At 40.5% G+C, this 16,525-nt stretch overlaps 1 protein-coding gene across 2 annotated transcripts in view; it reads left to right on the forward strand.

The window, feature by feature from the left end:
• Positions 1-16,325, forward strand: part of LOC146614890 (calcium-activated potassium channel subunit beta-4-like) — a 35,005-nt gene extending 18,680 nt beyond the window's left edge. For both annotated transcript variants that reach the window (XM_085376786.1, XM_085376785.1), the window contains exons 3-4: positions 11,720-11,847; positions 14,652-16,325. In XM_085376786.1, the coding sequence (XP_085232912.1) occupies positions 11,720-11,847; positions 14,652-14,976 (453 nt within the window). In that variant the 3' untranslated portion in view covers positions 14,977-16,325. The remainder of the gene's footprint in view (positions 1-11,719; positions 11,848-14,651) is intronic.
• Positions 16,326-16,525: the final 200 nt, after the last annotated feature.

The following is a 16,525-nucleotide window of genomic DNA, read 5'->3' on the forward strand; positions in this document are numbered from 1 at the left end:
TTTATAAGATTGGGGAAACCTGCAGTCAGCTGAGACTGAAGAAGTCACTTGGATGAGTGACGAAACGTTTCTCCCAGAAAACGCTACGTCCAGATGGACAGAATCAACTTTGGTGATTTACAAGTACAAAATATTTATGACCACATTTTGAGCCCATATCGAGCCTCTAGTGGACGTTAGAGGAACAGCAGCTCTTGGCTGTTGTCTTTATTTTTCACCCACAGAAGTTGAAGTTTCCATTTCAAATCAAGATGCCACTAAATTCACCCCGTTCTCCTTTAATACAAATGTTAATCCTGATGTAAATAGCTAACGCTCCATTTTTTGTATTGTTGGATTAAACTGTTAATCAGACTGAATTAAGGTGAGCTGCAGCTCTGGTCACATATGTTTACGCAGAAGGCTGCTGCACGCACCCACTGGAAACTGCGGGTTTTATTTAGCAGAATAAGTGTGTGCTGTGTTGGTGATTAAGGAGTCATTGAGCTGTTTACTGCACATCTACTCTGATTTTTCTCTGTGACAAGCAGCAGAAGAAACGTCTCACTCTCCCCTCCTGTTAGGCAGATTGATTTAACACTCCCTCTCTGCTCCGGTTTCTGTCATGTAGCGAACAAATCGGCTCTAAATCATGTGTTTTGAGCAGTAAAATGAGGATTTGGCAGCTGAATAAAGCGATGACATGAACACAGTGTGACAGCAAAGAGAGGAAGGAAGCAAGGAGATGAAGGCAGGTGGGCGGTTTCACTCAGCTAATTACTCGCCGAGTAATTTCCTCGTCTGTGACTTAATTATGTCATAAATGTAAATGACAAGAGCTGCAGGTAACCAGAGGGCAGCTGCACACACATACATGCATGTTTTGTAATAATCTCCCCACCCAAAGTCCTACCTTTTGCATTATTTTAATATCAATAATGAACTTTGACCCCAAACTAATAATTTCTAAAGATAACCAGCAAAAAGGTTGCTCTGTAGACTTTGTGTTTTCTCATTTTTCTATCAGTATGAGGACATTTAACACAACGCCAAAGGAAACAGATTTTACTGGAATCTTTTAAAAGGTGTCTAAAACTTTTATTTTTTCTAATTATTTAATGTCAAAAATTTCTTTAAAATTATTTTTAATTATTGATGGTTGCCAGGGGTTCACCAACTGGTCTCTAGGCCTGTGTGAAGTCTAATGATTTGAACTAGACTCTACTTAAATATGGCAGATCAAATATGTCAAAATAATATAATTTAAAAACTCAAATATAAATAAATACAATAAGAAATAAATGACCCAGTTATAAAATGAATGCAATTAAATACTCAAAATATTACATTTCTTTTATCATGTTTCATTTAGTTTGGCATTGATTTACCTTTTTATGATATAATTTTTTTGTTTTTATCATTTATTTTGTATTAATTTATTCTTTTAAAATTTGGTGGTTCATCTTCTGTATATAAAAATTTATTTATTATTTGGCCAGTTTTTGTCCTCCCTACATAAATGTACTGCGGTTACTCATAAACTTATAACACTGAAACACATATGATTCTTTTCTTTTTTTTTACCTTGTGCTTTTTGATCAGTCATGAGATATACAGATATAACTCAGCAGTCTGCTCTGTTTCATGGAAGGCATTACATCTATGCTGCTCGGGGCTTTAAAAGAGTGCAGGTGTTGTGTTTTAATACTGACCTTTTTATGCTTTAATCCCAAAGAAGTAGGCAGCAAACATTTTTCATTTTTCTGTTCATATGAGGACATTTGGAGCTTACAAATACAGCAAATCTCAGAGCAGCTGGAGAGGTCAACAGAAATAAGCCGAACTATTAATTTATGAAAGTATATTTGGTTCATGGAGACAGAAAAAAAACATTTAATATAATCACTGAAGAATGACGACAGCAATAATGACTTGTGTGTGTGTGTGTGTGTGTGTGTGTGTGTGTGTGTGTGTGTGTGTGTGTGTGTGTGTGTGTGTGTGTGTGTCATGCTAAGTTAAACTAATTAACTGTGATGAGGCAGCTTCTGGAGCTCCTGGACGCAGTGGAGGTGGGAGGCAGTTGTCAGTATCTTCCTGCCCAGCCAGGAGGCACTGTCCCTGCGGACAAACGCTACCTCTCTCCACCTCTCCTCTGCCTCAGAGGAAATGTTCAGCTGAGGCTGTTCAGACATTTGTGTGCTAACAAGTGTGTTCGACCTCTACCTAAACTGTACTAGTTTATACTTTACTCAATTCCTGGACCTTAACTGATCTTTGACAAGTGGTAAATGGCCAGTTTTGTCTCTGGGTGCTTTAGAGAAATCTTAAGCGTGTCTCAAGTAATTTAATTTGAAGTTCTTGTGCAGGTGTCGAAGTTTCCAAAGAACCTGAATCAGGTTGAATGTTGATGATCAGTCAACATTAAAAAAAAAATGAGGTGCTTATTTTTATTTAATAGTGTTTTCATTAATTATTGAATCTGGATCCAGCGCAGAATTTAGTGCAAACTTTAACCGAACATTGTGATATTCTTTAAAATCACACATGAAGTGATTTTCAGCCACTGCTCCTACAAATAGGATTTCTTTGGTTTCCAGGTCAAAAGCAGGTACTTTATTTAACCACTACAGATGACAAGATGACAGACTGAAGTTAAACAGATGAATTATAAAAATATGGAAAGGGGGGGGAGGGGGGGGGGGGTTGTGGTTTATTCATTTTGCTCTGTGAGACTGTAGCTGGTCTGTTCAGTAATCCATGCTGAGAAGTATGAAGTCATCATCAAGTGGATCTATAAGCTGCTGCTGCGCTCTGATGGGCATGCAGAGAAATAATGCGCTCTCTAAATGTACTCGATGAATATTTAAAAGTGAGACGTCAACAAGACACTAATAAAAATTCAGCTGGATTTACGGCTGTCGTTGTATCAGCTGGCCGTCAGAGAGGCTGACCACCTTTCAAGTGAAGGATCTCCACATGTTCGTCTCCTCACTGAAAGCTTGAGTGGATGCTGCAGTGTTTGATCCAAGCATCTCTTCATCATTTACACACTGCCTGAGACTTGGCATAGAAAGTCAAATATATAAATTATTAAAGGCTCCATAGCACTCCCTAAAGGTGTGTTTGTATTCCCATCAGTATAGATTTTAATAAAAACTGTGACTATGAGGAGCAGAACTGAAGGGGTTAAAGAGACTGCTGAGCCACTCATTCATCACCATACTGTTCATCCACATAGAGGCACACAGGTGGACAGACAGGTCGTCATGACCTCATGTTAATCTGTTTAGCCGAGTCAGACTGAGAGGCGACAGCAGGTCACAGAAGACCAAAAACCTCAGAGCTTCCGATTATCTGCTTCAATTCAGGACAGAAACGCCGCTGTGCTACCGTCCTGTCTGTTAATCCAACCGCTGCAGTTCCTCTAACGTCCAGCAGGGGCTCCGGCAGTGGCTTAGTCCCCACAGACTCCCATGTTAAAATGTTACATCAGAAACAAACATGTTTCCAGCCTTATACCAACACTGGTTTATCTCTATAGATAATTCCCCACTCCATGTTTTTAACTGTTTGCATCATTGGAGGCGTGGCCTCCCTGACAGGGAGCTGTCTACTAGCTGCCTAGTGGTTTTGCAGCTATTGTGATCACATGCTGGTGATCACATGTTGTTGTAGTCTCAAGGCTTTTGTGGTTGTTGGATTGATTTAAATTTCCTTGCAGTTCTTTGATTTTTTTTTCCTCTCCAACAACAAATAATGACAGCCGCTCAGCAGTGAACAGAAAGCTCTGAACATGTGACCTCCTGAGAGCCCCCACGCGGCTGATCAATAAGAAATATAAAAATCAGTGAAGAGATCGATAACTCCCCGCAGCGTCAGCTAGAGCTGAGAATCCTGCTGAGAACCTTTGTCTTACAAGACACAACAACAAACACCTGAAAAAAACCCACCTGAGAGTAAAACATGAACCAGGCTTCCTAAAGTGAGAGCAAATTTACAGAAAAACCAAAGAGCAGTAATTCCACAGGTACAGCAGGTGACACTGTTGGTAAAGTTGGTGCTGTTAATCCATTACAGAAAAAAACTGAGCTTGTTTCATGTCTTAGTCATAGACTGAGATGGACATAGCAACTATGATATCATCCACTGGCCTCTTGGTGCTTTAGCATTTGCCATGAATGGTGTCAAAGGCTAAGCTAGCCTGTATCACACGGACACAGATACCTGCTAATAGCTAACTGGAGCCTCCGGTGGACGCTGGAGGAACTGCGGGTCTTTGTGTTTCTTTAAATTTCTAGCAAGTTTCCAGGTTGATGTCCTATGTCAACATGAGGAAAATGACAGTTCCCTCATTCCCTCCTGGAAGCTTCAGTGCAGTTAGCTGATCTTTGCAGGACAAAGGTCACATGTTCATTACCGTCCAATCAAAAAACATTTCTCCTTGTCTGATCTAATCAAGACAGACGGTGTTTGTGCTGTCAGCCTGTCAGAACATGATTGATGTTCTTCAACTCACAGCTAATTGTGTGTTGTCATGTCCCAGTCGTTTCCTGGTTATTTGGGTCAAGTGTTTGTTCAAGCTGAGTTTGTACTGAAATTTAGACTGAATGAAAAAAAAACAACACATTTTGTACAAAACTGCGTCAAACTAGCTTTTTACCTGAGTATCTTTGTGACAGATCATTCACCGTCTCACTCTTTTAATGCTCCTAATGCAGCAGGACCTCTCAAGTTCTTCTAACATGTGGTTGAAGCTGTGGAAAAAGTATCGCTTAAAACCGCATTTTCACCGCTTTTTCAGTGTTCTTAGGTTGATGGCTCCGTGTCAGAGCACTGGCTACGAATCTCAGACAGATCAGGCCTTAACTTAACGAAAAAGTTATCAATCGTTCTTTTCATCTTTTCTTATTACCCACAGCTACATCCACTTCTGTTGGGCCTAGGCTACTCACTAGGGCTGAGTATCATCACTGATTTCTATAATCCATTAGATTCCGATTCACAAGGTCCCAATTCGATTCGATTCAATTTTGACTCAGACATTCAGAAAAATTATAATTCTGATCATTTATCAGTACTGACACTTGTGAGACTTCATCTGAGGTGTGAGCATCACAGCAGATGCCTTTGTGTCAAAGTAAATGAAGATAAAACACAGAAAAACATGTAGCAGATTTTCCTGGCCTGGCTTTTTATAGCAGATCAAAAACTGAAGAAAACCATGAATCAACATTTTAACATTACCTGATGCTGTTGAAGTGAAGGAGAGCAAAGTTACAGAGGGTTTTATTAGAAACACAGCTAACTCTTTTGCAATTTGCCATCATTTTAAAAAGTTTAAATTTCTTCACTATTAAACAGTAGAAATTAGGCTTTCTTGTCGGAGGTAATATTTGGGAGAACGAAAAAGAAAAACAGCGACCAACTGTGCAGTACATGACTTGTGCGTAATAAGCAAACAAATAATGCAGAAAACAGAGATTTGAGATGGGAAACTGTTCTAGAATTACACTGATAGAAAGAAAGAGCTGTGCAGGAAGTGGGAATTTAATTGTGGTGGAAGCAAAACAGCAAAAGAGGGAATTTATGACGATGTTTATCAAATGTGAAGTGTAGTTTGGTTGCTTTTGTTGCTGCTGGTTCAGTCAATTTTGGTTGGAGAGAGAAAAAGCCTGCAGCTTCAGAATCTGTGCAAAAAAGACGTAAACACAAAGTGCGGACCCGACGCATCAGAATCAGTGAGCTGTCGGCTTTAAGCCCTGACAGCTAACCAAGTATGTGCTGTCGGTTGAGAAAGCCGACATCTCGCTTATTCTGATGCGTCGTGCTCTGTGTTTACGTCTTTGTGCAGAATCTGTTTACCTGCTCTCATTTACTGTTTGGTTGTTGTTAAAATAGTTTTATGAGCTTTAACCTGAGATTCTGGCGTTTCTGGCAAAATATATTTATATTTAAAAGTCAATTCAGGATTTAATGAATCGATATCGCTACTCACCTCCCTCTATCCACCTGCGCTTTCAAACTTATATACACGTAGGCTGACAGGAATATCTGGACCAGGCCAATCAGAGAGGCCCCGCCCCTGACTATCTCTGATTGGTTTAGACCATGATATGGGCATAATGTGTGTCTGTTGTTGATCACACAGAGACTTTCAGAGTTGCAGAGATTTTTTTTTGTACTCGAACGGCTGGTCGAACCAGTGCGACCTAGGATTTTTTTTAGTCACACCACTGAGAAATTAAGTTGCATATGTGACCAATTTGGTCGCACTCTAGAGCCTTGCATAAGTTAGGCAAAGACCTGAAAAAGGTCATGCTAATGCCTGCAAGTCCACTAGAGGCTCCAGCAGTGAGTCAGTCCCCATAGACGCCCATGTTAAAATGTTTAAAGTGTTTACACAATGTCACATTCCTATTTATCAGGATGAACATGCATATTTCTCTTAGTGTTGTTAGCTTTAACAAGCTTGTTAGCTCTAACAACACTATTCCATATTCCAAGCCCTAGATTTTGTACATTTTTATTGATTTTAGTTTTTGATTTTAAAACTGTTTCACTGTTTCCAATGTCAGTGTGAATAATTAAGATGAATTTTGCTGTATATCGTCAAATAAATTAGATTTTTCCTGATTTAAAAGGAAACAAACACAGACTGATGTTTGATTCTAAAGAAGTGCCGTTAAATGCCTGAACGAGTCCACGCTTGGACTGTGAGGAAGGGGAGATAACAGCAATCAGAGGCTGGAGTGAAGCGAGCTTGTGCGTGGAGCAAACCTGCTGCGTGTTCAGAGCGCTGCTGCTCGCTGATCGCCGCGTGATGGTTCATCCTGGCTTATCACACACTACAACACACACACACACACGTAATTATAACCTCAGCCTGTTGGCATGGCAACCGCAATCATCTGGCAGGGAGCCTCACTTATGATGTCATCAGGCGAGCCGAGTGTGATTGGACGGGTGATGAATGGCTGCTGAGCTGAGAGGGCTGATGAGCGGGCGTTTACCTGAAACACAGAGACAGAGCGATGGTCTCACTGACTGCACGACAGGCAGAAACTAACCCCCGACGGTCTGACGTCTCTGCACTCTCAGTAACTGTCCAACATATCACAGGCAGACCACTTCACACCCAAGCAAATGAGAGCTGAGGAGCTCAGATTTTAAGTGTAAGTTTTTAGATAAAAGACAAAGGTCTCCAAAAAATACCACCTGTGGTTAGAAAGTGAGCAGTGGGCACTTTCAGACACGAAGTCCACTCATTCAGATAATCTAAGATCAAATCTAGTTAACTATTTCTCCTGTATTTGGACTGGATATCCATAATAGCCTTCTGCAGCAGCCCATTCATTTTGCAGCAGTTGATGTGGGTCCAGGCTGTCAGGGCAGCAGTGATGTTCAGGTCTCACTCTCCTCAGACGTCACCTGCAGCTCTTCTCTGGGGACATAAAAGCATTTCCAGGCCAGGATTAAAGTGTAATTCAGGTTAAGCAAAGGGTCCCAAGGTCCCTCAAATGTGTCCATCTGCGTAAAAGTTAGCATTTGCTAGATGTGGATTGGTTGACAAGTGAGGAAAAAATAGGGAACGAGGGAACCACAAAAAACTTAGAACATCTGTCTTTTCCTTCTGGCGGACCAACAGCAGCACAAGCAGGAGTAGCCCCCAGACCGCTCACTCCACCTCCAACTCTGCAGGCAGACAGTGAATGCACCACCCAGGAGTCCAGGAGCCATCATAATCACATGCTGAACCACCTCAGCTGCTTCTTTGCCAAGTGGAGGAATGGTGGCTCAGCTCTGAGTGCCTAAGGCCGAGCCATCCTCCAGAGGAAGCTCATCTCTGCCACTTAAATCCACAGTCTCATTCTTTCAGTTACCCAGAGCCCATGGTTGTAGCTGAATGTTTAAACACCAACTACCTGGTTTCATGCTCACTCGTTTGAGACAAGCTTTCTGTTCATCCCACTGTGAGCAGCACCTCGTCCCTGTCCTGGAGTGGGTGTGTTCAGTTATCATCTTACAACCACGGCCTCAGACTTGGAGGTGCTAATTCCCAGCCACTCTGCTGCAAACCACCCAGTATGAGCTAACGGTCATCATAAAACAAAGCCAGCAGAGCCACATCAGCTGCGAAAAGCAGAGAGGTGATCCTGACACCACCTGAACCATCTCCCTTCTCCTCTTACCTGCACTTACAATTCTGTCTATGAAAATTATGCACAGTGAAAAACCGCAGCTCTCATCATCATCCTAACAACATATCGAGGCTTGTAGATCAATAAAATCATTGCTCGCATTCAGCAGAGAGAAAGTTGCTCCTGACATCAAACATGAGAAACTTTATATCTAAAAGAACTCTACTGCCATCAGGGCTTTTGCAGGAATGATGACATAATTTTCCAGGGAGCTGATTGGTTAGTAGGTGTTGGTTATGTACATGTTGAGTTGTTATGTCACATAAGTGAAACACCTGCTTCATAACACATGAGGTTACCTCACTAAGCCAGTAATCTTGCAAGACTCTCAAAGCAACTCAGAGAAATTAGAAAATAATCCTCCCCATCACTCCTAAAACTGATGCCATATCAAACTGTTTTGATTTGAAAGGTGTGAAAACAACCATAAAAATATTTCTGAATGAAAGTGGTTCGATGAGGGAAGACCCACATTCAGAGGCCAGCCTGAAAAAGCCTGAATAAGAGCAGTTCAGTGAGTCACACAAGCTCAGCGCTCACAGAAGAATAAACCTTAAAAGAAAACAACAGCATCCCTGCTGAGAAACATGGACGAGGCTCAGGTGTGTTATTGGGCTGCTTGGCTGTGTTGAACCTGCGCTGGACTCATAATCAGAAGATTATCAGTAAAACCTGGAGGGAAACAAACCACCTGGTGTCAGAGAGAGTCTGACTTGGTCGCAGCTCAGCAATCCTGCTACAGGATAATATGCATGTAAAAAGCATGGAGTGTGCTGAGAAGGGCCTTACTTCCTGATCTTAATTAAAGTGAACAGCTGTGGAAAAATCTGAAAGTCCTCAGAACACTGGCAGGATTTCTCAGTGGGAGGCCCACGGGAAATCAGAAAACTGCCCCAGAAATTAATTAATACCAAACGAGATGAAAATTCATCAAGTTCTCAGGATTTTAACTGTAGACAGACCTACCCCACTAAACATGCACTTGGAGTCATGGCCACAGTGAAGCGATGACCCCAGGGTCTGAAAAATAAATCCATTGTAGTGAAATCAAAACCTGCAGTTCCTCTAAAATCCAGCAGAGGCTCCCTCAGTAAGTCAGTCCCCACAGACTCCCACATTAAAAAAACTCTTGATAGATAATAAGGGACACCCCCATTAGCCCCTCCGGTGAATCAAAGCTGCAAAAAAAGAGCTTAATTTCTAGCACCGTTCAAAGGTCTACTGTATTTCTCGCACCATAAGGCACACCGGATTATAAGGCACGTTAAGCGAAACAAAACAGTCAGATAAGTCAAACTTTACTCAAGCCACTCTTCTTGCTTCCTCCACTTCTGTACCATTGATTCATTCTCTTGCAGCTGCTTTATTCCCATGTTTCAGTATATTAATGACTAACCTCCTATTGTGGATGGATTATCTCAGTTGTTCTCCTGACTGAAGTTTGGTCCGTTTACAGCATCCTGCTATGTGATTGCATTTGTCTCTAATTTTCAAACAAAATTCTGGAAAAGAAGAAAAAAAAAGACGTGCCCACTTTTTTTTTTCTTCCAGTGACCCTAATCCTCGTTCGTAGATTTGCATTAGTTTTGGTTTTTAGGTGATTTTTTTGCTCTACTAAAGAATAAATGTAACGTATTTCGGCAGTAACACATCTGGGGCCACAGCTGTGCACACTGGTACCTCATCTGGAGAAGAGTGGTTGATTATTCTTGAGCTTTGTTGGGAATAAATGTGCATTAATTAGCTCAAAGAGATTTTTTTCTGCTTTCATACGGTGACTACACATACTCAGGGAGGGACTGAAGCCAATCCAAGCAGCTGCTGTTGCCCCTCCAGAGGAATCATTTAGCTGGCTGTCATCTTTAATTTAGTTCCACCTACTATCCACAAACTCAGGTGTGGCTCCATGCTGGCGAGAGATGCTCCGTTCTGCTTTTGACCTTTGAGCTTCTGATTCGGTTAAAAACATCCACCACAGTTCCACAGAGTCCACAGCTTCCATGACTGATGGAGACGACCCCCTGCCCCTTCTCTGCACCAATCAAGTCATCATCATGGCAACCAGTCGATTCACAGGAACCAGCCAGACACCAATCAACCTCCTGCTACATGAATCTGAGTGTGTGTGTGTGTGTGTCACAGAGGTTATTTTTGTTCGCTGAAAATAAAACTGAAGAAAAACAACGCGATGCTGACCCCCCTTTAAACTTTTCAGATTATTGTGACCTCATTAGAGCACCTCCTGCCGAGTAATCACTGTCATTTATTTATTCATTTAAGAGCTGCCACAAAATCAATGTGATGAAACACTGAAACAATCTGTCAAACCCTTTAAGTTTTGTCTGCACAGTTTATATGTTGTATATTTTGAATCTTGTTTTCACCTGTTTGCATCACAAACTGTATATTCAATTTAATTCAATTCAGTTTTTTTTTTTTATATATAGAGCACCAAATCACAACAACAGTCACCTCAAGTCACTTTATACTGTAAGGTAGAGACCCTACAATAATACAGAGAAACCCGACAATCAGAAGACCCACCATGAGCAAGCTCCATGATAGTAAGAAGGAAAAACTCCCTTTTAAGAGGAAGAAACCTCCAGCAGAACCAGGCTCAGCTTTTTGAACCCCATTGTGGTTTTCACCATCTTTTTTCTAAAACCAGAAGTGTTATATTTGGATACGTTATTAGCCAGTCCTAGCTAGCAGTGTTGGCAAACTACAGGAAGTAGTTTGTTTAGATGCTGTTAGTACAGTTACCTCACAGCAGCCATAATATTGGTCACATCATGTCATTAAAATGCTCCAAAAGGCTTCAGCAGCACAAACATGGTCCAGAGATCCACTTCAGTTAGTTGAGGTGTAACCTAGCAGGCAGCTATCAGCTACAGCTGGCTGTGTCGTGTTGTGGAAATTTTAATTACCAAATCCTGCAGACACGATGAGTTGTAACAACACCTTTATTTCAGCTATCTTATGCATAAGGAGGGACGTCAGTCAGGGGGCACTGAAAGTCGTCTCTCACAATGAACAGTTCAGGTTCCTTTTATACACAGTCGCAGAACAAAAGGCTTTTACAGTTGCAGTTCACACCTTGGCTCTAAACAGAAAGACTCTCTATCATCTGTGTGAATCTCCCCCCCTCTGGGGTCAAGTCTTCCTGTGTGAGGTTCCGTCTCCTGGTTTTCGTCTCCTGGAAGACATTCACCAGTTTCTCACCGTCTGTTTTCCAGCATGAATGAGGTGTGAACCAGATGTACTAAACTAAGTAACATGAAAGCATTTCATCAAGACAATACATTAAAGGACAATACATTAAAGATAAATCCCACAACAGTCGCCATTCACCTGTCAGTCAAAGAAGCCACGCCCCTAATAATGCAAACTTTAAACAGGTGTGTTATTAAATACAGGCGTTAGGAAAAGAGAACAGTTTCTGTATCCGGCTGTAAACATGTCTAAGTGTGCTGATGATGTTTATATGATGTAAAACTTCATGTAAATTAAATTGAATATTTGTGCTGAATTTTTTGTCGCAGTGTTCGTTTGTGCCTCCGTGTGAGAGGGACAACCAGAAGAACAGAGACAGCGTTCTGTGGTGGGAGGATTACTTCACCAAAGAGGTCAACAGCCAGTCGTTCATCTGCTTCTTCAACCAGCAGCGGCGGTGAGGCTCACGCACACGTTTACAGCTCAGTCTATTTGGAGGTGCGATTCAGATAAATTGGAAATCAAAGAAAGTGTGAGCCTGTCACATCATTGTTACCACAGAAGACGAATGACCGGACTTTCTGACAGACACACTTTCCACTTTCAAATTTGCTGTTCCTGACCTTTGACCCTCAAGAAGTGACCTCTGACTTCACTTTAATAGTCTTTCCACTTCAACTTATAATTAAAGTCATTTTTTTGTCAGTGCCCTAGAAGGATTCAAACTTCATGCTTATACTTAAAATTTTAATATAAATTCAAATTTTTATTTCTTTTATGCCATGTTTTACCTACTGTCTAATAATACCATCATATTATTCATTTAAAGGTTTATCTTACTATAGTTTTATTGTAATATTCATCTTTTCTTCTGGTTTCATTAGTGCTCTGTGTGCATTATACATGATTTCTATTTACATTTTGCTTTCAGGGTGAATTTATGTTGCAGGTTCAGATGAGAAGTGGTATCTTAGCTCTTTAACTTTGATGCATTTTTAAGAAATGTTCATTCATGCTTATTTGAATATTTAAATACATAAAAAATATACATATAAAACATGATGAAAAACAAAGTGATTATACTGCATTTTCAAACAAAATCCTGTCAAATGCCAAAAATCCTCAAACCGTTGGTCTTTCAATCGTTGGACCAAAAATTGTTTAAATGAATAAAAAATAACCTTTAATTAAAATCCCAGAGCCACTTCATTCATTCAGATTTTAAATGCCTTATACATTATTGTTATTTTAATTAAAAAATGTGAAACATCAATTCAGGCTCCAGCCTGAATTCTCAAAATATATCTTGTAACCAGTGAATAATTTCAGTCTATAGAACATGGAACAAGTACAAAATTAAACCTAAAAAAATCAGTCGTGTACCGTCAGCAGTGACGTTGTCAGGAATTCGAGTAGATGATGCTTCAAACTAGATTATCACACTAATCAGAATGATTTTTTCTTCCAGAGTGAAAATAAGACTGCAGAGTCAAATAGAGACCAGCAGAAAAAAATGACTTTGCTGTTCATCTAAAATAAGATATTTTGACTTTCTGAATTTCCTTTATCACACTACCGATGACATAAAGGTGAAAATGTAGGTCAACAGTATGATGAAGGTGGATTATCAGAGGTGAGCAGGAGATACTGAGCAGAACAGCAGAAGGATGCTGAGGTTACAACCTGAAAATAAATACTGCAGTGAAACATAATAAGAGCAGGAGGAGAGATGTTTGAAGAAGCTCTTCTTTCCTCTCTTTTTATTCAGGCTCTGTCCAAAAAACTGATGAGACAAAGAAAAGCCAGAGATCTGCTTTAGCGTGTCAGCTTAATCCTCCGATAATTCACCGTCAGTGCTTACCTGTGACCTTGGTTAGTTTTATTTTTATCTCTGCACCAGAAAGATCCGAATGAGGAAATGCTGGTTCATAAATGAGGCCCCAGTGGGAGCTCATTGATGCTACACATCAGCTCTTCTTTGGTGTTTTAGAGAACAAACTGGAACACGCAAAGTTTCTTTTTTCATTAAGTTTAGAAAAGCATGTAGTCTCTAGATGTCTGGCTTATTTCAGAGGTGGCATGAAGGTTATATCCCAAAACTTTTTGGTGGTGTCAGTCAGAGTATGAGAGCTTAAATTAGACTGTGCACAGCTGGAGGAGATCTTTCTTCTGGTCACTTCCAACTCCCTAATTTTTATTTTGGGATTCCACTAGAGCATCGGTATGATTCACAGTTCACAAAATCCTTACTGATCTCATAATGGCCCAGAATTTAGATGCTCACTTCAGCATGAACTTTACTGAACACTTTTTAACCCTCATCCTCCATTTTCCCTCCGCTAATGTGTTTGTATTAGCCTAACCACAGCTCTATAGCTAGCCACCAGTTATCACACCACTATCTGTCAACTAGTAAGACTTCACCAGCCGCCCAAACATTGCTGATATTTAATTTTCTGTCTTCATTTACAAGTAACAGCAGTGCTGTACATTTTAACTTTTTTGGACCCTGAAATGATTAAAGATGCTCCACAGCTAACTGTGGAGATGAATGTGTGCTCAGTTAGACTGCAGATAGCTTAACTCTATTTTTGGGAAATTTGCTGTTAGTTTTTGTTGTTACATAGAAGCAGCTTTGCCTTTCTTTGTTAAATTGTTAGGTGTACAATTCATTTTAATCATGTGAAGATTGAGATTCAGAAATGAGACAATGCCACTTTTCAAAAGGAGAGATAGATTTTGTTTATCTTTAGTAAGATGTCTATTTGAGTATGCCGATGTTGGATTGCAGTTAACGATATCCAGCTAATGTAACATTAGCTATACTACCTAAATGAATAACAACATAAACACTTGTTGAGTTAAGCAAGCTAGTCATTAAATATACTCCGAGTGAGGCCCATGGACCTTAACTGCATTCTTTCTAATGACCAGCAGGGGGCAATTCCTCTTATAGAAAAAAATCATTGTCATTACTGTGGAAAAATTACTCTACTGCTCACCTGATTCGGCACTTTCAAACAAAGCTTTCCTGATGGGATGTGATTAAGGGGGTGCTTGCTTCTATCTTGCTTTCATTGTCTGTAACATGAAATATTAGTAGGAAGCCTTTAATTTTAGTGACAGGAGATGGTTTGGTATGAAAAAGGAGTAAAAGTAGAAGGACCTGCAGGAGGTCAGTGAATTAACAGTCAATCCCAAGAGTAGTGTTTTAACACCATGTTAAATTCGTGCTTTTACTTTTTCTTCTTTTTATTTCAGGCCTGATGACGTGTTGTGGCACCGTTCCCATGACACCAGTGTCCTGTTACACTGTGTTCTTTGGCCAATGGTTTCCCTCCTTCTGGGCACACTCATTGTGCTCCTGACGGTATGTGCTCGCTCCCTGGCTGTTCGAGCCGAGGCCCTCCAGAAGAGGAAGTGCTCCTATGAGGTCTGCCAAGACCTGTCTGCCATGCCACCTGACCGCTGCGGCAGCAAGGCCAGAGACCCACTCACGACAAACTCTGACCCCGAGCTGTCATCGCCCTCAAGGACCCTGCCGCTGTTTGCGGTCCCAGTGCGGCGCAGAGATCGGGAACATTAGAGCGAGCAGAAAGATGTTTCTTCAGCATGAAATCACTAAGAATGCCAATGAGCCGGTGGGCGAAGTCGACTTAATGGCTAAAGACGCCACCAACAACCCATTGCTGTCCGGACTGGTTGGTATGATCAGAATGTTTGAATGAGGTGAAGATGAGGGGACATCCACTGTTGCCTATAGATTTCAGCAGGAAGACTATACAAAACTTCAGACTTTTTCCTGATTTTAGCTTAAAGTGGATCAGTGGAAATCTTCTGACTAGCAATGAAAGGCTGTTTAAATGAGGGTAGTTGGTGTTGGGTACTGATAGCTGATTCTACTTTGGGTCTGGTTTCTAGTCATCAAGAAACCCAGACTTATTAAGTTCTGGTGTTTTAAGGGTCTCTTATCAAGTATCTTTATCTGTTATACTTGTTCAGTCATTTCAGCTTACTTGTGAGCTCCAATATTTGGATTATATAATTTGTTATAGACCAGCTATATAAATAAGTTTGTTCCAACTATTAAATGGGAAAAATCTGTATTCATCAGAGATCTTTCAGTGATCATCCATCAGTTTCTGGCTTCGTCCAGCAGCAACTAATCACATATAGAACAATATATGTTCAAGATATTCTGGGAATGGGCTAAAAGTTATTTAAATTTAACCATCTCCAGTTCAGATTATTGAACTGGAAGTCCCATTATGACCTACTTTTGCCTCAGCGATGAGAGCTGGATCTCCTCCAATCTCAAAACGATAAACACTGATCTTAATTTCAATTTTAGAAAAGTGGACAAAGTTGGATTGAGGTGAGTCTGGCAAATACACTGTCGCAAGAAAATGATTGAGATCAGCCAAATTTGAATCAGGTAGGGTTTTTGATTCTTAGAAATTTTTGACACCTTGTGCTGATCTTTGACTTGTGTTTTTAAGTTGTTATACAAAGCATGAAAGCTGAGATTCTATCAGAGATTTAGATTTAATAGGATGCTATCAAAGCCCAACCCAAACCCTCGCGCTGTGATTGATGATGCAGTCAGGACAAGACAAGCATAAGGACTGACTCTTGGGAAGTAACTGCTCTTCTGTAGCTCTCTTATTAATGTAGTTTCCCTTCAAGTCCCAGTAGCCATGAATGTTTCTTAACAGAGGTGCAAAGTCCTGATGTTACCTTCAGGATTGTCTCTGCTGTTCTAGCTTGTGCAACTCAAGGCAGTCTTTTGCTGAGAATTTCTTTCATCAGTCTTCTAACAAATGAGACATATTACATATGTGAAGATAAATAGTTGTCTACTACAGCACTTTTATAGTACAATTTGAACCCTATAGGAGCTTAGCAATGATTTTGTTTTGATGAAAAAAGTTTTTACCAGCACACAGTCACAACTGTTGTTTTCTCTTTGATTTGTATCAATGGTCATAGAAAATATCTGGATTGTTTAGTCGTCTCTTGTGCTCTTGGTTGTTTACTGGGGGGGGGGGGGGGGGTTGTGCAAGATGTTTTTAACCTCGTAACATCTGCCAGATCACTAGTTTAGGTTTACATCAACTTTTCCTTGTAATTTTCAC

This window comes from Diplotaxodon limnothrissa, linkage group LG17 (assembly GCF_057381915.1).
Source record: "Diplotaxodon limnothrissa isolate DT_005_m linkage group LG17, D_limnothrissa_male_GT1.1, whole genome shotgun sequence".
NCBI lineage: Eukaryota > Metazoa > Chordata > Actinopteri > Cichliformes > Cichlidae > Diplotaxodon > Diplotaxodon limnothrissa.